This window comes from Falco cherrug, chromosome 5 (assembly GCF_023634085.1).
Source record: "Falco cherrug isolate bFalChe1 chromosome 5, bFalChe1.pri, whole genome shotgun sequence".
NCBI lineage: Eukaryota > Metazoa > Chordata > Aves > Falconiformes > Falconidae > Falco > Falco cherrug.
This window is the reverse complement of record NC_073701.1, coordinates 52,098,747-52,125,937: the sequence shown is the minus strand read 5'-3', so window position 1 is coordinate 52,125,937 and position 27,191 is coordinate 52,098,747. Positions and strand designations below refer to the sequence as shown.

Here is a 27,191-nt window from a genome sequence, read left to right as displayed (position 1 = left end):
AGCCAGGAAGGCAGCCAGCAAACCTTGACTGCAAGAGAAAGAGCTGGACACAGCCACACCTGCAACAGCATGCAAGCAAGAATGGGATGTCCAGACTGGAGCTTAAATAGGCAGGGTGGGGGTGGGGGTCCTGTGGGGGGGCTAGTTGGGCCAGCTGCAGCCTGTACAGAATAACACAGGTTTCAGGATCCATTTAACTGCAGAGGGAGGTTTCTTACAGGACCCAATTCTCAAGCAAAGGGCTGACATCCTGACTCTGGCACCAGCTCATAGCCAGTTAGTACCCAGGTCCTGCCCTGTGTTTCCTCCCATTGCTTGGGGGGATTTTGTTACAACAGCAAAGGGCTGCCAGGACAAGAGGGTATGCAGCCCATTCTGGGTTGTCATAGACCTTTAGGGACGCTGGGAATACATGAAAAATTTGTGCCAGTCATAGATAGCCTTACTCTCAATGGTCCTTCAAGTTTTGGGACAACGGTTGTACGAACGTTTTGTGCCAGTGACTGGCAACAAAATTATACACATGCAAGCAAGAACTCAGCCTAGGGAGTATGGCAGTAAGGGGTCCATGACAAGATCTCAATGGAAATTTAGTGAAAAAAGTGATGATCTGGTCTCTTGATGACTTTCTTGCCTCTCCGTGACTCCTCCTAATGAGCCCTCCTCTGCCTCTAGCCTCATTTTTTTCTTATAAAACTTTACTCTAGGTTTATTTCAAAACGTCCATAAAATCAAAAACAGAAAAGCAGTTTTGCTATGCCATTAAGGTTTTAGAAGGTGCCAATCTGATCTGAAGAGTAAGGGTCCTGGACCTGATGCAGACAGCAAGAAGCAAAGCAGACAAAGAACAACAGAACAAAAGATATCTCTTGCCAGCACTTAGGGGAACTAGAAGGATAGGTGTGGAAAAGCAACATTCTTAGTTTTGTTTAATTTTCTACATGTTTGTATGATTTTGTCTAGGTCAGTTACTCTCTATTCTATGATACTGTTTCATATATCTACTGTAAGAGGAAAAAAACTTTCTGAATTTGTGTGTTATCTAAAACCGTTTTGGCAACAGTGAAGATCTCCAAGTTTCTATTTGGCAACAAATGGTATTTATTACATACAAACCCAACTATATTAAAATAAAGGATATTTGTAAAATTTTGGAGGAAAAAATAGTTTATGGGCATGTCTAGTAGACTGATATAAAAACCTACATTCCCTTCATCCTGTGGCAAAATTTTCATTTATATTATTATCTCAACAATTTTATTTTTTTGTGACACTTTTCCATTTCAGACTGTTTATTAGAAAATTACACCAAATTAGACCATGACCTTGAGAAGTTCTGTAAACTAACATGATGTTAAAAATAACTTAGGAATTCAGAACAGAAAGGAACAAGCTGTGTTTAATAATAGCATTCACTAGCCAAGATTAACTCTAAAGTCCCATTAAAACCAAGTTTCTCTTTTCGTTTTAAATATATTACCTGTTTTGCATTAATTAGTGAATCTACTTAACAATGTCTCACAAGGCAGTATCTTAAATTATGTTGAATTTCTCATTCAGGGATTCCGTGCCTTCCTGTAGCTTCCTTGTTCATTAACAGCAGCCAAGATCACCCGCTCATAAGTTTGTCTGCATGTGTATGTGTGCATGTAAGTGTACTGTATGTAGAATAAAAAGGAGAGTTTGTGATCTCCACTTCGCACTCTTCCTAATTTGAGGTGGTTATGAGTTGTGTAGATTGTTCCACAAGTGTGCTGATGAAGAGTTAAACCACAAAACATCATTATGCGTTCTATACACATTAGTTATTTATAGAACTGTCTGCTGCTTTAAAATTTTTCAGATAATTTGTACAATTTATAGTTACTTTTTCATGTCACACCACAATGAAAGCTTAAGATTTCTTAGTATGGCATGACAAAATCCTGTATCACATTCCAGTGCCATTATTTCAATAAAGTATACTCTATCACAAACACTGCAACATGAAATCCATCATGTTCAGTCCTGCAAAAGCTTTAGTACATGCACAAAATCAGGCGTGTAAAGGCTCTATGACTGTTCAGATGAGTAAACTGACCACACAGTGAAGTCTCAGTATTATGCAACTGAGGTACTCATGGGCTATAAGAAAATCCAAATGATCTGAAATTCATACTGTAATCTATTTTCAAGCCAAAGAAGGCCGGCCATCAGAAGAATGGTATAACAAGCACTTCCATGACAACAACCAAATAAATGCACTCACTCTTTCCCTGCTGAATGCACTGACAAACCTTTTTATGGAATACCACGGGAGTATGGAATTATGGAATACCAAAAGATCTCAAAAAGATGTGAGTTTACATGATAAATGACAGTAAAATCTTTAATGGTCAAAGGTGAATTTCTGTCTCTGCTAGAAGATTATAACCATACATTAAAAAAACAAAAAAGCAATGGCTGAACAAACATGAAGTACCATGCTGTTCATGGAATAATTATGCTTCTAGTGGCCCCATGAACTAACTACTGAAAGGATTTTAAAGTCAGTAATAGCTGCAGATATTTCTGTAAATGTAAACTGGATTCTGCTTGTCACAATTCAAACATGTATTAATACATTCAAGGTAGAGAGAATTGAAAACGTCGTATAGGTAGGGGAAATAAATGTATTGGACATATTTATGGTTCCATAATAAAACCTTCCTACATTTATGAAGAGGAAGGCAATGTTTACAGCTTCTCATAATTTATTTTGGCCTCACAAATTATTCAATATAGGTTATATATTGGTACCATAAAGTGTAGATTATGTAGGTTTAGACTTAACCACTCTAGTTATGAACAGATTTTTCTTTGTTCAGGAAACATTGCCAACAGAGAGCACCATGTCTCTCTCAGTTCTATTACTGCTCATATATTCAGGAAAAATTCCCTTTGAATAACTGCACCGCAGAACTGCCAGTTCAGCACATTGAAACAAACGCCATTATATTATTTTCTTTAATAACAAATTATCACTGCCAGTAAATAATTTAGTGTGGATAGATTTTGATTTGTTCTACATGGCTGCCTAAACACTTTTCCATTCTCCTGCTTATAGCATTTTCAATGTAGTCCGCTATAATGCTGTGTCATGCTTTCATTTCCTAAGTAAGGGGCGTAACACTGCTCGCCTGATACACAGGAGACAAGGTTTACCAATTCTTAGTAGAAAGAGGAGCTGTCAGTCATTCAGTGAAACCGTGACTCAGCAGCTGCTTATTCTGCAAAAGTACTCTGCATGCAGGAGATAAACAGGAGGGGCGATGTCTCTACAAGCAACAAAATTCTCTGGTACGTATACAAACAAAAACGTCCTTCCCACCATACTGAATTTATGTAATAATTACTCATTTCCAATCTTCTCATTGCATATAAGGGAGACTGTATAAACTGGTTTATTTAACCATCCATAATTTTTGCCAGGAATTGATCCATGCAGTTTTCTCTCAGTAAATTAAAGATGTCTATTTTGCTCACTGAAAAATCATACATACTCAGGTAGAAGAGCGACTTTTCTTCCCACAAGCAAAAAGTTTACAAATGTTGCTCATAATTATTTAAAACTAAAAACCATCTTTCCAAAATAAAAAATGGCTACACGTTTTCCACATACGGACACCTGCCAACGTAGAACACACAGACCTACAGCAAACACCCAGTCTAAAAAGCCAGGGGGAAAGTCCTTCCCCTGAGTGTGCAGATGCACATACACCACTTTGAACACAGAACAACGGCAAAAATATGTAAAGATGAAATCTGCTTTTGGGCACTTCATAAGAGACTCTAGGTCTAAATTTTATTCTCTAAATGAGAAGACACCTGTAACATCTTGAACGATCTTTATTTTCTCTAGTACAGGAATTCAAGGGAAGTGAAGACATGAAACAGTTTCTATCAGATTGACCAGGACTCCTCAGCTTCAAGATGACCATGTGAAGTATAATAAAGGTAGACAAACCCCAATTCTTACTGTGCAAAACTTGGGGATCTCAAATGAACTGATTGGGAAGAAGTCTGGGGAAAAAAATTAACAAATGGAGGAAGTTTTTGTAAATGCCTATTGTAAGCTTTGCCACCACTTACAATAAATATCAAATTAAACATGGGTTCAAAAGTGATTCCACAATTTCATGCAAGTAAGTACCAGAAACTGTTAAACACAAACATGTGGATACAACCTTTGGCTCAGTAAATGCTAAACATCAGAGTGCTAGAATGTATAACTGTATGGTCCTGTGCTCCTTCCTGCCTTTTGTCATAGAGGAATCCTCTACCAGCCACTGTGAGAGGAAAAGCATCAGATTTTAGGGACCTTTTGTCACACTGGATTCTTGTGCTTTATGTACTGGAGATGAAAAGCAGAATTTTAAGTTCAGTAGATAATGGTTGTTGTCCACAAAATAGGATCCAGCCCTCAAGTCATACAGTCCTCAAAATATTTATATCAGCAATTTTCCAAAAAAAGGATAACGCATACAAATTTGCACACATACTTTTACAGAATGGAGATCCAGCTATAATACAATTTATTGCTATGTGTTCTCACTGTATTTTTTGGCAAGAAATGCTAAGTGAGGAGCTGATCTTGCTGGTTCACTGAGGCTTAGTTTTCCCTCAAAATATAGTGCTTGTTGATCTCCTGCCCTTTTTTGCGCCACCAGTGTATCCACACTTACTCTAACCAGTAAAGCACAGCAACATCTTGGTAACTACACAATTATTCCAGTTTTGTTGCCTTCTGAATACAGCTTCTGCATAGAGCCTTGCCTAGAGAACTCCATCTAATTTCTTAAAGATACACTATTTTCAAGGAAGCCACAAAAATGCAAGTGACTTTTCCAACATGTGAAGCATTATTTAGTTGACAAACAATGTCCTCAAAGATCTGCTGACATAAGAAGTGATGCTGATGTACAGACTGCTGTAATTATGGCAATAACATCTCTGGAAATCCAAATGTATATCTGAAATTGAACACACTGCCACCAGCAAATGGCAGAAGAATAAAAACAGTAGTTTTTATTCCCGTAAGAATTCAAACAAAAATATGTGGGATGGCTTATAGAAAATGTGTTTCAATTAATTAACAAATACCATTTCCAAAGCTTTTCTAGATTTGTAATAGAGTACATATATGTATATGTAAACATTTAAAAGCTTATGTTAATTTCACACAGGGAAAAAAACCCAAAAAACAATGTTTGCTGAGCGGAAAAGATGAATCAAGATTAATGGAGACATGCTATTTTTAAAACCTGTAGAAATGTTACAGAGTTAAAAATACGAAGTAAAATTTATTTTTATAGCAGCTGGCAATGTCCATTTAAGGCTGACAATTTCTTGCAGATGACTAGTACTATGTATCTCATGCAGCACCCACCGTTTTGAGTGTATTGCAGTACAACAGCATAATCAGATGGCTTTAAAACTCTCAGATGGCTCAGAATCTCCCTATTTTTGGCTTAAATCCAAGTTATAATTACAGTAAATGTACTATTTTTTAAAAGAATGCTGCTGCTCATGTTCTTAACATAGTGATTTTGCTGTTTTCATATTGCAAAACTGAAACTAGACGAGAATAAACACAGAGGGGAAAAATTAAGGCTTAAACCGAGTTTAATATGTAACTCCATTCACCATCATGAAGCCCAAGAGGCAGGATATGCAAACCTGCATTCCTTACACACTCGTAATACCTCTTGGCTTCAGTGGAAGTTTTGTTTGAGAAAGCATGTAATCAGAACCTATAATTTCATTAATTGCTTGCCACAGGCAGTCCATGTGAGGTAAGAATAAAGAACCAAACTGGTTGGAAGGGCGGTGGAAACCTTAGCCCCGCCTGCATCTTTGTGGACCACTGAGTCCACACAGCAACACCATGAATCCTCGTTTTTCCCACTCGCCCACACTTGAGCTCTTCCTCGTGACAGACTGCGTCTGTCATGTAGAGGAGATTACAGTGCAGATGCCTCGTTGGGGACACAATAGCACTCCCAGGTCTCTGTCACTACCTTGCATTACCATCCTTCCCCAGGCTCCTGGCAGTACTAAGGATTTCACTCGATGCAGATCCTTGCTCTGTTGGGATTTTCATATTATGTACTGGGCACAGGAAAATGAATGTCATGTAGCTATTAGTACTGACTGTTTTGAATAACATATTACATATTTCATTAGATATCCTTTGAGCAATTCAGGAAGTATCATCTAAAAACCATGCGGATGGACTTGAATTTTACAGTATTACTGTACACATAACTTTTCAATGCATACCATAAACATAAATGACTCTACTGGGCATGTGCTACAGACAGTTTTACAGTATTCCACAAGGTTTGTTTATATAAGTAGGAAGAAATAGCATGAAACAAGAACGTCCCATAGTGTAAAAACCTTTTATTTGCTAAAACACAAATAAAGAAAAAACACAGGTACTTGCCACCTACTTCTTCTTTTTCTAAACATAAAAACAACTAATCCAATTTAAAAAGAGACCATTCACAGGCTAAGAACTGGTAGGCCATGTTACAGTGAGGGGTGAATCTACAGTGCAGTCTCGGCTGCAAACTGACATTTAGAAGTGCAGAGCACATAGCTCTTCAGCTACAAAACCCCTGTTACTTTCCTGCACAATAAATTGAAAGCTCTAGCTCCTCTCTTCCTGTATAACTGAACACAACTCAATTTTTACAATACCTCACTAACACCTGACTTACAGTTCCTTTTACAACATCCTTACAATAACGTATCTTGGGTTTGTTTGTCCGGTTTTGCTTTGTTTTGAAAGTGTAAAGCATCACCCCCTTAAATTATGATAAGGTATTTCAGCAAGGGAAGCCTAAGAACAAGACGCATCACTCACAGCTCTATATTAAACAAAATACAGAAACCTGAGTTTGGTATTAAAAAAAAAAAACAAACAAAAAACCAAAAAACCAACAATGTAGCAGTCTTTAGTCTCCAGAATTGTGCTGGATTATCTTATGAATACCTAAAGTAGAAACAGAAATTTCACCTTAAAAAAAACCAACAAAAAAACCCAAAACACACACCATAAATTATTGTTAACTATCCTAAAGGCTCAAACTTTGTAAGGAAGCCTGCAATGAGTAGATACACACAAAAGAACAAAATAAAAGGCAAACAAATGGAAGGTATAAAGATGAGTGTGACTGACAGATAAGCAGGATGAAAAGAAAGGGAAGGAAAAAAGAAGGTAAGAACACTTTAAAAAAAGGGAGAAAGAAAAGCAAGACAATGAAAACAAATGAATCGTTGAAACTATGGTGGGAGGAACTGATGAATGTTAACTTTTATTGTTCTGATTACAAAATACATTTCAAAATTGGCTTGAAACACATTGTATGTATTTTTTGCCAAGGACATTCTTGGCAATTACAAAGTCAGGAAAATTATAATTCAATCAGTGAGGCATTACTTAAAACCACTTGAAAAAGCAGACCATTTGAACCATCAAACAGGCTGCATGGGTAAAGATTTCAGACAGTATTCTGGAGCAGTGCAGATTGCACTCCTGTGTTGCACATTGAACTTTCCAATAATGAAGCCATTGGAATAATAGCAATTTTTATTCCTGAATATATTTTACCAATTTTTCTTCTCATAAATGAGCAACAAAGCCTCATCATTTTTCCATACAAAATGAAGGCAGTTCTAATATAAAAAGAATTCAAGCACTTGTACAGTAAAACTTTTATTTTGCTATAAAACCTGGTTTTAACTCTTTATGAAACTGTACTGTTCATAGCAGCCCGGTCACACCTATGAGGATGGCTTCTGTATTTACCAGATGCGTGTGGGGTACTTCACCATGCACCAGATCTGTGCGGTGGCCTTTGAAAAGGATGCTACAGTCCTAAAATCCTTAGGGCTACGGCATCGTGTTTGTTGCTATGCTAGCAAAACCCACAATAAACAGGTCACCTTGACCTCTCTCACGTAAACTGTAATTTCACAGAAGTGCTAACACCTGAAGAATGGGATTGAGTGAAAAATGTGCCAGGCATTCACCGTTCCCATTCGGAAAGGCGTGTGACTCGCCTCCCCCGCAGTAACGCGCGTTTACGTATCACTGTGGTCGCACTTGGAAGCGGAACTGTGCAGTCCCGCGGCTGAACCCATCCCCATCACATCGCCGTAGCCTTTGCGAACTGCCCGTTGGCAGTTCTCGGGAGGCCGGTAACGCCGGCTGCGGCACTCACGGTGCGGCTGTAAAGCACCGCACGGTGATGCGGGCCCCGAGCGGCGGCAGCCGGCCCCCAGACGCCGCAAACCGGCGGGCGGTTGGGGCGGGAGCCGGTTCAGCCCCAAACGCCCTGAGCTGGGCTCCGCGGTGACTTCAAACCCCGCTGCGGGATCGCCGGTGCCCGACCACCGACCACACACGCACCCCCCGCAGGACACGGCGCCGGTGGCTCGGGACCGGCAGCGCCCGCCGGCCCCTCACAGCCCCGGCCAAGGCCAGGCGCGGCGCGGGAGAACCCGGCGGCGTCACCGGCCTGACCTGGCGCCAGCCCGGGGCACACACGCCGCGGCACCGACCCCCACGGAAGCAGGTGCGACCCCGGCCGCCGCCGCCCCTCCCTGCCCCGGGCTGCGCGGGAAGGCGCCGCAGCGCGCCCCGCCCCGCCCCGCGCGCCGCCTCACACCACGCCGGGCCGGGCTGCGGGGGGGCGGGGGGCGTGGCGTCACGCGCCGGATGGGGGCGGGGGGAGAACTGCAGTGATGGAAAATTTTCGGCTCCGCATCTCTTGCGCGTGCCTTCGCCGAGGCCCGCCCCCCCCCCCCCCCCCCCATCCCAGCGGCGGAGGCGATCCAGAAAGTTCTGCGGTGGTAACGGTCGGGCTGCCGGCGCCTCGCGCCGCCCGGTGGCTTCCCGCCCGCCCCGGTGGCCGGCGCCCCACGGCAAGGCGGGGGGGGTGTGGGCCAGGCCTCGGGCAAGCCTCGTACCCGGCAGGGCCCCGGCGCCGCGTGTGCTTCAGTGGGGCCAGAGGCGCGGCTGGTGGCGGGGGCTTCGCTGCCCCTCGAGGGTGCGAGCCGCCCGTGTGCCTGTGGCCGGCCTGACCCCGGGCAGGCAGCGCGGCTGTGCTGCCGGCTGCCCTCGCACCCTCCACCGCTCGTCGATGCCGCGGGGAAGGGAGAGAGGGAGGGAGGTGACACAGAGGGGCCAAACGACTCGGCGGCCGGGCGTCCTCTGCACTCGAGGGCAGCAGCACCAGAGCGGCTTGGGAGTGTCCAGCTGCCGCGGGGACAGGGAGCAGGGAGGCTCCTCCAGCACCCTTGCCTCACGAAGCAGTGGCTTTGTGGCCCCTCGCCTCGCCCGCTCCAGGGCTGCCGCCTCGCTGCCTGTGTGAGGGGCTGCGGTAGAGCCCCCAGCCCCCTTCGAGGGGGATCGAGCAGCGAAGCCCTCAAAAGTTCGCGGCGTGATCACCTGAGGAAAAGGAAGCGAGATCTTATCTCCCCCCGCCCTTCCCTAAAGTGGGTTTTATCCTGCATGGCATCACTAGGAGGAGGCGGTCATTCCGGATCGCTTCCCGCACGCGGCGCTTGGGGCCTGTGGGCTGCCGCCGCGGCCCGCGCTCGCACGTGCACCACCGCTTAGCTCGCGTATTAAAAATAGCAAGTGACTGCAGCGGGCAGCGACGGGTCGGGGGCACCTCGTCCCCTGCCGCGCACCAAGACACTGGGAAACGCCAGCGCCGGAGCGCGGCGGCGCGCCAAAGGCGGGCGCAGGGTGGAACCGGGGGGGGGGCGGCGGCCCCGCTGGGCCCGTACCCGGCGCTGCAGTCCCGCTGCAGATGCTGCGCCGGGCAGGTGGAAGCACCTCTCAGACAGGGCGCTCTTGACTAGCGCCGCAGCGTCCCGTCTCCGCTGCGAAACGCAGCTGCCCCCGGCGTAAACACGGGAGAGATGCTCGCCGCAACGACCGCTGTCATGCGCCGGCGGCCCCGCTCCCGACCCCCCGCCGGGCACACGCCGGTGACCGGTTCCACACCTCACTCGGGCGCGCCCCAACCCGCCGCCGCCCCCGCCGCCCGGCCCGGGCGGAGGGTCAGTCGGGCAGGGAGGAAGGCGGGGGGCGGCGCGGCGGCGGGCGGGCGCCGCGCCCCTCCGCGATGACGCGCCCGCATTCCTGCCTGAAGAGCGGCGGCGCCCCGAGGGGGCCGTCAGACCGGGAGCGACGCTGCTGCTGCGCGCCGCACGCCTCCGCCAGAGCGCCACGGACACGATATTTTCTTTCCCTTTCATACCGCTGGCTTCTTCAAGTGATTTTTTCCTACCTTTATTTATTTAGCGTTTTGTTTTCGCTGAGGTTTTATAGTTAAGGGGATTTTTTTTTTCCCTGCAAGAAGCAGCAGCAGCGGGGAGCAGAGCATCTCCTTATTCCGAGGCTCCGGGAGGAAACCTCGCGTTCAGGCTCCTGCGGAGAAGGTACGGCGCGGCGCCGGGTGCCGGCTGTTGGGCGGCCGCCAGCAGGAACGGGGCGACTTTCGGTGGCAGCGCGGCTCGTCCTTGGCTCTTTGTCTGCCGGCAGCCCCCGGCCCGCCGCCCAGCACTCTGCCGGGCTCCGCCGGGACGCGCGGCGGCGGCGGGCGCGCGTAGGGAAGGTGGAAAAACCCCAGGCGACTGCGGTGCGGCGCGGCGCCGTGACTGACCTGCGCTTTTCCATTGAAAGCGCCGGGATGCCCGGTGCCGCCGGCGGGGAGGGGGGGAGGTAGGACACAGCGACGGCCGCGGGACGGGAGGCTCCAGCGGCCGATGTGACAATCGTCCGTGGGTGTTGCATCAGGCTGCGCCCCGCTATCGGGGAGGGGGAGGGGGGGTAGTGCGGCGTGGCGGTGCCGCTGCCTCGGCCCGGTGCCCGGCGCCGCCGCAGGTACCGGCGCGGGGCGCACCTTTGTCTGCGCGCGCCCCCCACCCCGCGCGCCCCCCGCCCCGCGCGCCTGGTACTTTTCCACTCGGCGGCGGGCGGGGGCCGCCGAGCCGCGGGCGCGCGGTGGCCACGTGACGGGCCGCGGCGCCCGCTGCGGCACTGACGTCGCCTCCCACCTCCGCAGGCGCGGCGAGCCCCGCCGCCAAGGACAAAAGAGCGGCCGCCGAGCCCCGACCCCCGGCACCGCCGCCGCCATGAGCAGCGCCGAGATGGGCAAGTTCAACATCTCCCCCGACGAGGACAGCAGCAGCTACAGCTCCAACAGCAACGACTTCAGCTACCCCTACCCCACCAAGCCGGCCGCCATGAAGAGGTGAGGGGGGGGGCTCCGCCGCCGCGGGACGGGCGGCACCCCGCCGCGGGCACCGGCGGCCGCGGCCCCGGTAGAAAGCGCCGCCCCGGGCCTGGCGGCGCGCTGCGGAGAGGCGCTGTGCCGGCGGGGTGCCGGGCGGGGTGGCTCTCCTGGCACCGTTACGCCGGTGGTCTCGCTCCCCCCGGCGCTGGGTGGGAATGCTGAACGCGAAGCCCGTACGCAAGTCGCCCGTGATAGCCGCTAACGATGCAATGTTTTTTACAGCCACTATGCGGATATCGATCCAGAAAATCAAAATTTCTTGCTTGACTCCAACCTTGGAAAGAAGAAATATGAAACTCAGTATGTAAGTATATAGCAATGACATTTCAAAACAAAACAAAAGCTTCCTTTATGTTGGTTTTTTTTAATTCTGAAATAACTTTCCATTAATTTTTACCTATCTCCCTTTTCTCAGCATCCAGGTACTACTTCCTTTGGAATGTCAGTATTTAATCTGAGCAATGCTATTGTGGGTAGTGGCATCCTTGGTCTTTCGTATGCCATGGCTAACACTGGAATTGCTCTTTTTGTGTAAGTATCTTTTGGTTCTTAAAAAAAAATATCTTTCTGCTGTGTAATTAATAATGGAAAAATACTTGATGTAAGAATATGACCTTTACAAAATACCCAGTCATTGCCATAGGTGCAGAACTGCATTGTAGGATTTATGGCTTGTTTTAAATTAAGAGATCGTGATACATTCAGAAGTATGTGCAAAAACAAACAGATTCACTGCAAGCTCTGTAACCCACGAAATACTTTACGGTGAATTTTCCTTTCCTTAGCTGTAGTTTCTCCACAAAAACTGATAGACTTCCCTTGAAAATTCCGTTATCCAGGTGGAAAAGAGAGGTTGCTACTTGACAGACTGAAGTCCGTGGTAGCTTTTTCCTTCAGAGTTCACTTACTGAAATTAATGACAACAGAAACTTTTCAATTGGTGGAAGTCATAATTGCACAAAAAGTACAGGATCAGGCTGTAGAGAGAAGAAAACAGTAGGTAGAAGGGCATTATCTTATTTGCCTCTTGTAAGTCTGGCCATGACTACTCTTAAAATTTCTGTGGCCCAGTCCTAACAATCAGGGACATGGTTTCCTTTTCTTCAGCTGACATAGTTGTGTTTCTAGAGGTACAATGTGCTTACACCAATAAAGGAATCCTTTTTACTGCTGTGCTTTTACTCAATTCAGGGAACTGGTTTCAGCTACACCTGTAAAAATTTCTGTCTCTCTGCAAGGGAGGGTTGTGGAATAACCAGCATGTCTTTGTTGGTGTTGGCAAAAGCTTTCAGGTAGAAGACCGGACTAGTAACATAATGGGAAATGGCACGAGGAAACAATTATGTACAGTGCTTCTAAATGTCTTGGGAAAGTGCATTTTTCATACATAGGAGGCAGCTCAGCTCACACAACATGTAGTATCACTGACTGAGAGCAAATGGGAATCTGTGGATATGTTTCAAGGAACTTGTTATTTTTATCCTGGAAATAGATAAATGTGCTGAATGTTCAAGAACAAGTGGAGAATAACATTTAGTTTGAAATTTGCGTTACTATGTTGCCAGGTTTCCAGAAAGTTGCAGGCCAGATTTACTTCCAGATATTTCGCAGTATATCAGAGTGGCATTCAAGTTTCCTGGGGAAACTACCAGTGTGTGAAGTTTTGACCTAAAGGATTTTATTTTAAATATATGGTGATATGTTGATTTTTTACTAAGACTTTTACTTACTTAGATGATGCTAAACTGAATGAACAACTTAGCAGCATGAATTCAGAAGATGTAGATACTTTTGTCTCTCCTACATGTCTCCTGTATGTCCTCTAAAGATGTTTTGCAGCACATAAAAAAACAGCATAATGCACATTAGAACATGTCTGAGGGGGGGGGGGGGGGGAGAATTTAAGGTTAGATATTTGAACAAATTTGCATATAATGGGGGTCCTTCTGGAGACAAAAAAAAAAAAAGGTCCCAGACTGTCAATTTAATGACTGGATGCTGAGGTCGTTTAGTTACCTTTCATTTCCAGATACTGCACTCAGATCTATTTGCGTTAGTAGTGATTCAAAGATAAACTCCTTAGTGGAGTTTGTATACTTCCCAGGTGGGAAAACAGTCAATCACTGATGTTACTGAGGATTTGTGATGACACTGAGGGCGTTATAGACATCCTTTAATAACAAGGTTACAGATTCAGATCCAGATACAGTTGATTAAGGCAGTAAATTCTTTGAAGACTCTGTGGAGTCACTTGTGTCAGTGCTGTGACTTGTCACTCGTGTCAGCACTAAATGAATGAATGATACCGTCTGGAAGCCAGAAACCGATTGAGCTTCAAGATGAGTTTGCTGACTGATCTTGCCAACACTGTGGGCAGCCCTCCGAGGTTAGAACTGAGGGGTGCAGGACCTATGCTGTTTTAATGAAATGTAACCCTTGCACATCTCACTATGCTGCTTCTAGTTGATGGCTGAACTAAATCCTGGTTAATCTCTACCTGTCAAAAATAAAGAGGTTTATTTGTGTGCATGTGTTGGTGCTAATTGACACAGTAACATGTTTCCTGGATTCCTTGGAGAGATCTGTGAAGCTTTTCTCAGATGTTCTTGTTTCCAGTTCTTTGTGCTGTGTTTACAAATTTCACCAAAGTTAAAAATGACAGAAAAGGAAATGTAAAGAGTACTGTGGGAGCTCTAAGTGGATCTTGCTGTTTTTGAGCAGATGTGCTGATTCTTAGCTTTCCTATAAAGCAGAATGCTTGTATTGGTATAAGAAAGGCCAGGGTTTTTTTGAATATCTTGTAATTTTCCACTGTGTTCTTCAGCAGTTGAGAAGTCCCCCCTAGTGTGCCACTCCGGGAAGTGCATTTGTTGTGGGAGAGATTTGTTGTTGAGAGATCCGAATTTTAGATGTTGCAAATGGAAATAATACATATTGCATGTAAAAGCTGTGGGGAAGATGAACAAGCCACTAGCGATTCCCATGTAAGCACACATGAAGAGTTAACGTTTGAGCAAAGAATTATTTTATTTTTTTTAACAACAATAAATACGTATTTTCATTAGAACGTGCAACTCTCGATACATCTGAATTTTCAGTCAGTTCTTTAAGGCTTTTGCAGTTTCATCCCTACATAAAAAAAGATGTCACACACATTTAAGCTGAAAAGCTTATTTGTTTAAGACCAAGAGATAATCTTCACTTTAGCTACAGTTAGTCACAACTTCATGTTTGGTACATGCATGACACCCTGTTGAAGACAGGAGAAATACAGTTTCTTACCAGGATACAAAACCATTCCCATCGATACTTTGTAAGTTATTTGTATCAGATGTAGCCAGTTATAATGGCCTGAGACTTGTCAGTGCTTATGACACTTTACACTGAAGTGCTGTTGAATCCTATACTAGAATTTCTATGCCTGCCTCTGAAATGCATTTTAGTATAAAATCCTTTCTAAACTAGGCATTAATAGGGTTTTCAGAATGCTTTTAGCTGCCCATAGCATCTGTGGTTTTTCCTAGATAATATTTTAGTATGATTAATTTTTATGTTTTATCTGCATTTACTTAATAAGGTTATAATAAGTCATTTATGGCTACTAAAACTTTGCATGTTTTCCCCTCCCCAGGATACTCCTGCTGTTTGTCTCAATATTTTCTTTGTATTCAGTGCATCTCCTTCTGAAGACTGCCAATGAAGGAGGTAGAGCAAATTACTATTTTACAAACATACGGTATTTATTTATTTGGTATTTTTGTGAAACACACCCTCCCAACTGATTATTTTTGTTTTCTTTTAGGATCTTTATTGTATGAACAGTTGGGAATGAAGGCATTTGGTATGGCTGGAAAACTTGCTGCTTCCGGATCAATTACAATGCAGAACATTGGAGGTGAGGACAAGATCTTAAAATGCCTGCACTGTCAGTAGTTCCCTACTTATTCTTGGAGACTTTTTTTCACACAACATGTGTTCATTAACTGCTTGTGTTCAAGTGAAGTTATGAAACATGTTATGTGATTCTTGCATCTTGTGGCATATTCTATATTTGTAATGATCTATGATGTTATTCACCTACAGCTATGTCAAGCTACCTCTTCATAGTGAAATATGAGTTACCATTGGTCATCAAGACATTTATGAACATCGAAGAGACCACAGGGTAGGTGTTAGAACTCCTCATCAGAGAAACTATTAGGAGAAACAAATACGGAGACTGTACATATTTTTATATGAAGACCACGTTCGTTACACCATAGGGTAGCTTCTTACTCAGACAGAGATACAGTAAGTTTGCCCTTCCCCTGAGTGCTCCACTTCATTTAGATCCAGCCTGTCCTGGGAAAAGGGTAGAAAAACACAGGTATCGCATCATATTACAGAAAGCTGTTCTCTAAAGAACATAAGGTAAGTGTTAATGTATGTACCAGTGAGTACATACTTTCAATAAGGAAAGGTAAATGTGGTTATGGTTGGTGGTTTTTTTTCTTCCTTTTTTTTCCCCCTTACTGCATTCCAACTGGTTTGGACTGATTATTTTGGTTTTCTAGTGTTAATATTGTGGAAGGTGATTAAATATAAGACTAAGGTGTGGTTATGTAATGAATGTCTTCAGGAACGGTTCTCAAAAAAGCATGAGGACTAAACATTGAGCTAAAACAGAGTATATAGGCCCAAGACTAAAGTGGTGGATGTGTTGCCATTTAGCCCTGGAGACTCCTTGACTCCGTAGTGGCTTTCCTGCTTGGCTTTCAAAGTGGGTGCCTCATGTAGGGTTCATTTTAGCTAGGCATACCATCTGAAAGTTAGATTTTGAGCTCACCGTTACTCTGGTCTATGTATAATCAGTGGAGAAGGGCAATTCTCTGTAGTGGTCAGTTCAGTGCACCTGGCTTAGACACCTGTTTTGGGCATCTCCAAAGAACAATTTATTATAACACTCTATATGGAGAGGTTGTGTAAAAACAGCTATCTAAAACAAGATGCCTGACTTCAGATGGATAGAGTTAAGTGCTATAAATCTCACTCTTCAGAGTTGTACTTCTGTGCCTTGTCCTGAAGTGTCCCAGTCTTGAGAGGGCTGAGCAGCTCAAGACTCCAACTTACACCTAAGCCTGAGTTCAGAAGGTAGGCATTTTTCTGCCTCTGTTCCCCAAGGGGTTCAAGCCATTTGGTGGTGTTCATACAGCTTACTGATAGATGTTGTCATGACAACAGTGCTAGCCATCTTTCTTTTTTTTTTTTGTTTGTTTTTTGGGGGTTTTGTGGGGGTTTTTTAATGTAATCAAAGAACGCACCCGCTCCATTTACTTAGTAGTGTAATATTTACAAATTCTTTGCTGGGAAGGTTCATTTCCCTCCTTTGGCTGAATTGAAGTCCTTATTTCACACTTCTTAAGAAAGTCCCTGGAGTAGCCAGTATTTACGAGGGGTCTTGGAGGCAAGTATTTTTAACTGTCCCATCTTCAGAGAAGAATTCAAAATCAGTTGCAGTTAAAGAGGGAAAGTTAAAGGCTGTGAACCTCACTGGATACAGCTGCTGCTATGCAAATCTGGCAGACAAAATTAAATTGAGATTTGTATTTTAAGTGTTTTCTCGTTGGCTAGTACTAGGTAGCTGTACAATGATTTAAAGTAGATCTTTTCTCAGTGCTCTGGCAATTGTGGACCCCATTTAACTGACTGTCTTCATGCATTGCTTAGGGGAGTCTGGGTGGCTACCATTGGCATGGATTCCACTCTGGCAGCCTGATGCCTAAAATGTAAGCACTTACCTGTTTAAATGTCCCAAAATAATGCTTACTGTAGAAGATACTCTGGAATTGAGACCATATTACAAATACTAGTTCCATTGTTTAAATTAATTTAGCGACTTTTAAAATACTCAGCTGTATTTAAAAGCTGTGCAATCCCATTCTTTTCTCTTCAGCACAGAAAAACTTCTAAGTCCTTGCTCTGAAAGTCCTGATGGCCTCCATGTGGGGCATGTGCAATAACAGTGCACATTCTTGTGACTGTATTAAATGCAAGGAATCTCTGTGCTGTGATTTCTTTTGAAATTTACTACAAGACTACTACATTAATATCATGTACTTTTTGTTGTCTTTTTTTTTTTAATGTCCTACACATCCAAACTTTCTCAAATGCAGTTTTTGCATTTAGTTACGCCAGATAAAACTGGGGAAAGGGATGACCAAATTGTTTTTGCATTTACTACATAAAGCCAGAGCAAGTCTGTTAAAGTGATTCCATATTTCCAGTACCATATGCAGGCTTATAATTCACTTGAGTTTGAATGCACAAATTTCCAGTTAGATCATTATTTTGTCTTTGTTTACCTAAATAATATACAGTCAGTTGAAGTATTAATATTTGGGAATAAATGCTTAGTGTTACTTTAATTGCTTAGAGCATATAGGATGAACCTGTAGGACACAGGAAGAAAGCAGTTACTCTGCCATGATTAAATATTTAAGATCAGTTTTTCTGTTAGTTCAGTGAAATTACATTATATTCACACAGATCTAACTTTTGTTTTTCTGTGTTTCAAAGGGAGATGTTAGTCTTCTAACACTCCAGAATGTTTTTCAAAAAATAGCTGCTGCTTCTTATGGAATAAATGGCAAAAATTATCTGAAGGAAAGAAACTTCTGAGGTTCTTACCATAGTTTCCCTGCTGAAAGGGACTAAACGTGCCTCCAGGAGACTCCCAGTGCTTGGTGGAGTTTTCTCAGCCAGTGGGCCTGAGCTACTGCCTTAACTCCAGCCCTCACCTGTTTTTCTTAAACTCCTGCAGGGCACCCAACAGAATTTTCTTCCCATTAAAAGTGGATCACCACCCTGATGGGTCCCTGCAATATCCTAATACATCTGGAAAGTTGGGAACCAGCATTTAAATAAATTACTATTTTTGCCATGATTGATCCCAGTTGACTTTTTTTCTAACCAGTCATTTACTTTCCTGTCTTCTGACTTCCAGATGCATATTAATTTTAGAAAAGGACACTAAAGGAAAGGCACAATGCAGATTTGGGGTGAGATAAGAAGGAGATAAGAAGGTATTGTAAGGCTTTAGGTCCATAGAGTAAGTTGAATGCTAATCCTTGTGACATCAGGTATTACTTTTTTTAAGAAGCCATGTGTTGTAGAAGATGAGTGAAGACTCAACTGCAAATGTCATAATTTCAAATACTCTGGTTACTTACAAATACTACATTTTTTCTACAGAGTATGGTATCTAAATGGAGACTATTTAGTGCTGCTGGTGTCTGTCATCCTCATTCTCCCCTTGTCCTTACTGAAAAATTTAGGTAAGCAATAGAGAACGATTAAAATAAAAATGCATTGTAAATACTGAGGGGGAATGGGTTGATACAGTGTTTGAGTCTTGGAAGTACTACGGGAGCTAACAGCTGTCTCCAAGCATGTCTCTTGGGCCGAATCCATGTTTAGATAATTGCTGTCCATCTACGTAAGAAAAAAAAATCAAGACAAGTATCGTAAGTTACAGATGTGTTTGTGGAAAATGAAGGGACAATAGCTAGGGTAGCTTTAGACAAGACTGAGCAGTAACTTTCTGTTTGTGTTCTTATAACAAAGTTTGACCTGTTTTGGTCAGCAGTGAAGTAGTATAAAATTGTTATTAGCTAATAGTGTTATTAACTATCCTATAACAGTCTGAAAAGAATAGGGATAGCCCTGGCCAGTTAAACTGTCTTTGCAACATAAGTGGAAGTCACCTTTTGCATTTTAGATCCCAAGCAGTAGTAAAGCATCTCATACAAGATGCTTTATCTGAAATGGCTTAATTCACTGATAAATGTGAATGATTCAGCTAGCACACTATTTTTTCAGAGGATCCGGTAGCAGAACCTTACTAACTGAGAGGTTTAATGTGAATTACTTTCTCAAGTTACTACGTATTACAAGAAAAGTGAGTTAATAAAAACCTAAGGGAAAAGGCTAAATTATCTCATAGTGCGTTCTATTAGAGTTAATCCTATAATCTTTCTTAGTATATAATAAAACATTCACATAGTTCTTGGTGGGGAGGGTTGTGATATTTATTTGTTTTTTTAAGTTATAAAGTTTAATATTACAGACTCGCTGTATGTGTAGACCCTAATATGTCTGAGAACTTTCAGATCTGGTGTAAGATTAGCAGAAAGTCAATGAATAATTAACTCGTTCTATGTAACACTAAGAAAATGGCAATCCATTGATCACTGACAGAATATATTTTGTCATAATGCTATGACTTGAATGGTGTTTCTGTTCATTGTACCTTAGATTTTTTTTTATCTTTCTCGATCACAGGATATTTGGGCTATACCAGTGGCTTTTCCTTACTTTGCATGGTCTTCTTTCTGATTGTTGTAAGTATAATCTTGTATATTTTCAGTGCTTCTAAAACTGCATTTCAAAGTGAAATTAAACGCAGTTTCTGAAAAGTTTCACATAGTGCTTTAGTCAAAGTAACCATAAATACATGGCTTTATTTCTAGGTAATTTGGAAGATGTTTCAGATTCCTTGTCCTGCAGACAGTGACATCATGAACATAACAATAAATATGACACTGGCACCTTTGGTAGATGAAAACATAACAAGTGATGATGTGTGCAAGCCAAAATACTTCATCTTCAATTCACAGGTAACTGACTAAAAATCAGACTCTCTTGAAAAGAAGTAACTTAGCCGATGAATTAGGTCATTTTTCCTTCTAGTAATTGCCCAGTTGTAAACTTGGGATGTGCTAAGACTTCCTGTTCCAGTAGAGTTAGGCACTGTTTACCTCCTGTAGACTGGATGTTTCCACACTACAAATAGATAGAAATTAGAGGAGCTTGAGGTGCCTGCCTGAGTTGAGTGGCAGCAGACACAGCTATTATTCTTCAGCACATCACTTCTCAAGCTTTGCCAAGTTAAGTTAGTAACACATTTTGAAAAAACTGATTGCAGAACAAGATGAAGTAAATAGTAAAAGCTTGCAAATGGGAAATTTATGCCAGGGTTTGGAACAGACTTTAAGTTCCCAGCCATAAAGTTTGGACTTCCATGAATGCTCCCAATTACTTGTGTAATTGTTCATGTGTGGTGAACCTCTGCACATGGGGAAGAAGTACATCCAACGACCAATACCCGGCAGCTAAGATCAGGCAGCAATGGCTTAAGCCTATGAGATGCAGAACATAATTCTGAATGCAAATACAGTCAGCTTAGCATGGACTTCAATGAGATTTGAGAGTATTTGCATTTAAGAAAATATGAACTTGTTTTAATTTTTGCCAGTTTCTGTTGTGAGGAATAGCTAGTCTTTAGCAAAAACAAAACTGATGCCTAAGTCAAAACTGAAAAATCTACTGATGAATATTTTAAGACTAAATTCCTAATGTCTGTTGAGATACTTAAGAAAGATACATTTGTTTTTCAGACTGTCTATGCTGTTCCAATCCTAACGTTTTCTTTTGTCTGCCATCCTGCAATTCTTCCAATCTATGAAGAACTGAAAAGGTAAATGTTAGATATGTGTCTGTAATTTCACTAAACGAAAGTAGTATTATAAAACAAAATGTTCTTGTTGCTAATGTTTCTTTTTCTCTTTTTTGTAGCCGAAGCCGTAAAAGGATGATGAACGTGTCCTATGTATCTTTTTTTGCTATGTTCCTCATGTACTTATTGGCTGCTCTCTTTGGATACCTGACATTTTATGGTGAATATTGCCTTCTCTGCTTTCTTTTAGATGAATTATGCTCTGCAGAACCGCAGTATTATTTTTAGATTCGAACAAGCAAGCATTTTCTCTGCGTTCTAAATATATGCTCTTTGTTGGTTTTGGGGTTTTTTAATACTTTTGTAAGTGCATACCCAAAAGGAGATAAGTAGTAGAATTAGGCCCAAGGCACAGGATTCAAACTGGATTAAAACAGATTCAGTGTCTCCAAGTTATCCTGTGTAAAATGGAGGCACGCTTACAGGAGCTGTTGAGGCTTTCAATTCATGTTGCTGTGACTGCAAAATTCACATAGTATTCAGAGCAGAAGTGGTTGTCTAAGAAATGTCAGCTATATCTATTTAAAATACTGTTTTCTTTATAGGAAAAGTTGAACCAGAACTGCTTCATACCTACTCTGCTTATCTGGGTGCTGATGTTCTTCTTCTTATTGTGCGTCTCGCTGTACTTATGGCTGTAACCCTTACTGTACCTGTAGTTATTTTCCCAGTAAGTGATTTATTTTTTTTGGTCTTAAAACCATTTTTTATTTTCATCACCTGTCCTGCTGCAGTCATTTACTGATTTGGCAACTCCCATTTATTAACAGAATTTCTCTCTTAACTGAAAAAGGAAATTTAATCTAATAAGCTTGAGGACATATATCTATACTGTTAATTCAAATAAATTAAATAAACAGGCAACATTTACAAAGCAGTAGATATAAATACATTCGGTTATGTTGTTTTCCCAATATGGTTTAATTGGGGCGATGGAATAGATTGCCTGTTTATAAAAGTATTTGCCCTACTGTATTATCAACTTTAAAAAGGTTTTTTTGAAAGTACATTGTGAATATAAATTCTGGTTATTTAGTTATATATTGTTGAGCAGCATCCTTAGACGTTACAAAAATCCCTGGGGTTTATTTTTGTTCAAGACAGATGTTTTTCCTTGGTTTTTTTCTCCATTACTGGCTGTGCTTTGGAAATCTAAATCATTGAAAAGAGAAACAGACTAAACAGACTAGAAACACAGAGCTGTCTCAAGTGCAGGAAGTAAATATTAAAAAAAAAAAAAAAAAAGAAATTACTTTCATGTCTTTCAAGTTTTTAATAAAATCTGAAGTGTTCAGGAAAATTACATTAACATACTTTCTGAAGGAAAGTCTAATTCAGGTGACGGTCACTAACTTCCACAATGAAGACTAAACTGTCTTTTTTTTTTTTTTTTTTTTCTTTTTTCCCCTCTTCTAAAGATCCGCAGTTCCATTACCCAGCTGTTGTGGGCAGGGAAGGAGTTTAGATGGTGGCGTCACTGTGCCATTACAGTTGCTCTTTTGGTGTTTACCAACGTGCTTGTTATCTTTGTCCCTACTATTCGAGACATCTTTGGATTCATTGGTAAGCATTTTCACATCAGTTCAAGTAGTCTTTGAAATCTCAGAAAGTGCAGTTTGGATTTAATTAAGTTATGTTTATTTATTTATGAATATTTATTTCTATGCTTTTTCAATACAGGTGCATCTGCAGCAGCCATGCTGATCTTTATACTTCCTTCTGCCTTCTATATCAAGTTAGTGAAGAAGGAACCAATGAAGTCAGTGCAAAAGATTGGGGTATGTATAGACAAATATGTCACAGTCATACTTGCTTACTAATTCAGAGCAAGAACTTTAGCTTTTTTCTTAACAATGTAAGAATTTTGAAGTCCTGGTGAAGGGCAGCAGTGCATCAGCATTTAATCTTCTCTTAGTTAACACCTCGGAGTCACACAGGTACTCAAAACTGAGGAGACAGCCATCGTAAGGCTCAGTTCACTCCAGTGACTTTTCTCACCCCCCAACCCCCAATCTTAACAATAGTTGGGTCACTGTTGCTGATAAGAACCGGATTTCAACAGTTTATCCTTAAGAGCTATAGTAATAGTCTTGTTCTCCTTCAGATTTTCTTTCAAGACTTATTTACATAATTCACCCCAGAAAAGCTGATCTTCAGTATTCATTTGGGTGATCCTGACTGATCTTGGTGCTCTCACTGACCTTAGACATACTGACTCAGAATCAAATTTTAGACATACTGAGTCAAAATAAAGTCAGCGTAGTGACGCAGCCTGACTGGTATCAGCAGCTGCATTAACTTCCCTCAGCTGAGGGTGAGGTCTGCTACACTTAAATGTACTTTTTTATTTGAAAAAGGACCTCAAGTATGAGAAGGGTACCTAGCTTGTTACTGTTTTCCATGATCTCGTCTCTTTCTTCGTCCTCCATGAGCAATGGCATTTGTGCCATATATGGGTATGACTTTATAGCAGGATCTGAAATCCTTCTTTTATGTTTTCTATTTTCAGGCTGCGTTCTTCTTCCTAAGTGGTATACTTGTGATGACTGGGTGTATGACACTGATTGTTCTAGACTGGACCCAGAATGTTGCATCTGATGGCCATTAACTGTCCTGGTTTAATCTCTAATACTCCACTTCAAATGCCAGTGTTCACTCAGATACCTACTGAGAATGAAAATGAGCTATTCAGCTTCCTCTAAAATGCAGATTCTTTGTTGATGGTTCTTCTGATGGTTGAATACCTGAACTCTGTCTTTAAGAAACTATTCGCATGGTGGAAGTGGATATAAACATCAAACCACATGAGTGTCTGGCTGAAGGAAGTGACAACTTTATTCCATTCCAGAGAATGGACAGAACTCTCTGTAGACTTTTATCAAGCCATGTTTGGCTTTCGTCATTGTTACTTGGATATTTTGTTATTTTACTTGAATGTGCCTAATGGAACCATTTGATGTGAGAAATAACTCTTTAATTTACAGCAAAGTGTTTAAATAACCAATGAGAGAGAGAGAGAAAAACACTTATTTTTTGTACCAAAAATTCTTATGGACCTCAAAAGCACTATTTTGACTTTAAGAAACATTTTTCTAAAAAGAATGAAAGAATAACATAGGAGAGCTCATACAAATATTTAATCAGTGTCCTAAATTAAATCTAGGTTGCCTTTCTGTAGAGGCATAATTAGAAGAAATTTTATTTTAAAAAATACTTCTAATGACCAAAACAGAAAATTAACCAATTCAAGTAAAAATTCTCTAATGACAAATGCTTCCCATGAAATTCACTTAGTTTGAAGTAAGTTTGAAGATTCAGAATATCATTTGTCAGCTTAATTAGCTACAGTTACCTTAGTTCCAAAAAATGGTGTGGAAACCCAAATTTCCGAGCTTTAAAAACCTCACCTTTTAGAACAATTATGTTTTGACAAAAATATAGTTAATCTAGAAATCATAAAGACGGCATTGACATTTCCCTTCTTGAGGTACTCAGTAGTGCAATTGAGTAAAACAGGGTTTGGGGTTTTTTGCTTTATTTTTGGGGTTTTTTTCCTGTTGTAGATATAAATTCAGTGGCACTGGAGCATATGATGCCATTAATATAAAACTCCCTCCTGGAGTTCTCTTTATTAACAAGGTCCATTACCAGTTGTAGCAATGTTTGTTGGGTTTTTTTTCTGTCCAATCTTATCTTGAAACACTCTGTAGGAAAACAGAAGGGTCCTAATGTAGTTTACTAGTTGTATAATATTCAAAAACTGTACAGTATTTCTCAAATTACTCATCCATTATTGGATTTTGAATTACTTGACTATTCTGTTTCTGAGTCAGATCCACAAAGTAACTGCACCAGTATTTCATGCTTGGTACAAACTCTCTTCGCATACCTAACTGGGATTCCTCTTCCAATTTATACTGTATAGTAGTATTGAAGATAACCTCATAGGCTGGATAGTCATCTCATACTTGTTTGCTTCAGAAATAGGTAAGTTTCTTATGAGCCCTAGCTAGCTAGCTGATGAAGCAGGTGCTGTATGGTTGTGATTAGCTGTTTTGTTTCTAGTGCATGTTTACCCTTTCATTCTTATCCCAGGTTGAAGAGAAGTAACATTTGTATAACAGCGTACTTGGCTTATAAGGGGTTCTCAAACACATTATCGGGTACAAAAGCCTAGATAGAGATTATTAATGAAATAATCATGGCAATGTGGTCAACTGTCTTCATCTGACATGATGCTTTAAAAATCTGATATACAAAGTTCCACTCGGACATTATGTCAGAGGGAACAAGTAAGGGCCTGTAATCCCTTGATTAAACAGCGCCTGAGACTTTTTTGCTCTTGTAGAATTAATCAGGAACAAATCCAAATGATAGTCACAGTTTGGCAGGTCGTGTCAGTCTCTGCCCAGCCATTTAAAAATCTTTGAAAAGAGTTGCAGGTATTTTGTATTGATACTTCTGCATGACTGTAAGTACTGGTCACTAAATCCATAGTGTAAAACTGTAATGAGAAGTTATATTCCTCTTGTGTTGTTTGTATTATTTTAGTGGTACTCAACTGGCAATTAACAGTCCTGGAGTCAGCACTGACTAACGCTCCTTAGGTACTTCTCTGCCTCAGGTACTGTGCATTGGCCATCCATGGCTAACTGCCCCATGTTACCTGATCTCCACAGAAGCGCTGGGTGCGTGCCTCCTCAGTCCTTTGGCAGCTTGTCTCTTCCTCTCCTCAGATGGAGAGAGGTGGAAGAGGATTAAAATGTTGTCTACCTTTGAGCAATTTGTAGCACATAAGGGATGAAGTACTTCCTCAGCCAGCATTTAGAAAGAAGGAAACAAAGAGAAACAGCCTCCTTTCTGTCAGTGACCACAGAAGAGGAAGGAGGTGTAAATGAGAAGTTACTACACAATCCTTCTCAGCAGCCAGAGAAGAGGGAGATGTCACTTAATTCTCTGAATGTAGCAATTTCCAGATTTTACGTGTTACATGATTTGATGACTGGGTCTCCACCTGCAACAGTTGAGTTCCACTTGGCTGGGTTGATTTCCAACATGTGAATTATTTAATTATGGGTTTTTTTACAAACCTGTCTGCTTAAAGTTACCTACATTACAAACCACCTAAAAGAGCAGCTTCAGTATTAAACCACTGTCTTGTCACCTCAGTTAGACATTACTGTCTTCCATGATATTTCAGTCATATATGTAGTATGTTATTTATAAAACATTAATCCATTAAAACTAAACCTATTTTTCAATATTTATGATAGTCTATGTACATAAATTGTATGTGTGTATATACTGTAATTATGATGTATATAATGTAGGTTTCGAATCTGGGATTTATGTATATATTCCTCTCTCATTACTGATTGTTGCATCATTTCAAGGAGTTGTTCATGTTGTACATCTGTATAACAACAGGAAAGATTCTTTTACAACAAAATGTAATGCTTACAAAAATGGAAGAAATGTGTTATACCTAAGGTGTGTAAGAAAACACTAAGACTGTATTTATTACAAATGTATATGTTGCAATAAACACAGGAGTCACTTGGGTCCATAAAAAGCATTGTTTCAGGTTCACGCATACTTTTCCTCTAAAATTTACCATGGATGTTACGATTTCCTGAATGCAGCACTTAACAACTTTGATGATCTAATGGATTTGTTAGGCCACCAAATTCAGGCATCCTACGGTACATCCGTGTACATATGTAAATATCCACTGTATTGTTGGAGGCCAACAGTCTAGCTATAGTTGTTGGCAGAGAGTGCAACACAGTTTCAATGAAACATTGTATGTTTGTTTTAACTGAAATAAATAAACAGATAATCCTAAGCAATGTTGTGGTGCTTTTTTTTTGGGGGGGGGGGGGGGGCAGGGGGGGAGCATTTGAAGGATTTTCAGTGTAGCTTTAATTTTGTATATGTTTTACTTATGAGCGTTTCTCAGGAAGGGGCGGGGCAGGGAATAGCATACAACCAAGTCCACAATTTATGGTACTACAAGAGTAAACAGAACAAGTGGACATTAAAGGAAACAAGATACTGCATTACACAGGAAACCTGTATTATGTCATTTGTTGCAGCACAGGTGTCTGCAGACAAGACTCAATGCGTTAGGTCTTGTAGAAGTATAACAAATCAGTGAGTCTTGCCAAAATTCCATGCCATTTTCCTGCAACTGAATCTCCAGAAGAAAACTGCTTCTGCAAAAAAATTCAAAACTGGTGCATCTGTTTCACTTGTATTTTAGCAGTTCGATACAAACCAAGTGCGGCCTATCAGTTCTTTGT

At 41.7% G+C, this 27,191-nt stretch overlaps 1 protein-coding gene across 3 annotated transcripts; it reads left to right on the top strand.

The window, feature by feature from the left end:
* Window positions 1–10,182: 10,182 nt before the first annotated feature.
* On the top strand, window positions 10,183–26,734 carry SLC38A2 (solute carrier family 38 member 2). Of its 3 annotated transcripts, XM_055712939.1 has the most exons (16): window positions 10,183–10,479; window positions 11,106–11,294; window positions 11,559–11,640; window positions 11,752–11,867; window positions 14,968–15,041; window positions 15,139–15,231; window positions 15,420–15,501; window positions 18,567–18,649; window positions 19,656–19,714; window positions 19,844–19,990; window positions 20,771–20,850; window positions 20,949–21,049; window positions 21,435–21,559; window positions 22,308–22,452; window positions 22,570–22,667; window positions 23,399–26,734. In XM_055712939.1, exons 2-16 carry the CDS (start codon window positions 11,176–11,178, stop codon window positions 23,495–23,497), a joined length of 1,503 nt encoding a protein of 500 aa, XP_055568914.1. In that variant the 5' UTR covers window positions 10,183–10,479; window positions 11,106–11,175; the 3' UTR covers window positions 23,498–26,734. The 3 variants fall into 3 exon arrangements, with proteins under 3 accessions (XP_055568914.1, XP_027668181.1, XP_027668180.1); XM_027812380.2 differs by lacking the exons at window positions 10,183–10,479; window positions 11,106–11,294; window positions 11,559–11,640 and adding an exon at window positions 14,164–14,320; XM_027812379.2 differs by lacking the exons at window positions 10,183–10,479; window positions 11,106–11,294; window positions 11,559–11,640 and adding an exon at window positions 14,161–14,320.
* Window positions 26,735–27,191: the final 457 nt, after the last annotated feature.

What these genes read in the sequence shown, in the direction of transcription:
- SLC38A2 (XM_055712939.1), top strand. Translation starts at nt 11,176, where the DNA reads ATGAGCAGCGCCGAGATGGGCAAGTTCAACATCTCCCCCGACGAGGAC. An exon ending in ACTGGAATTGCTCTTTTTGT is followed by an intron (nt 11,868 to 14,967) that starts GTAAGTATCTTT and finishes TCCCCTCCCCAG; the next exon opens with GATACTCCTGCTGTTTGTCT. An exon ending in TGGTCTTCTTTCTGATTGTT is followed by an intron (nt 19,715 to 19,843) that starts GTAAGTATAATC and finishes CTTTATTTCTAG; the next exon opens with GTAATTTGGAAGATGTTTCA.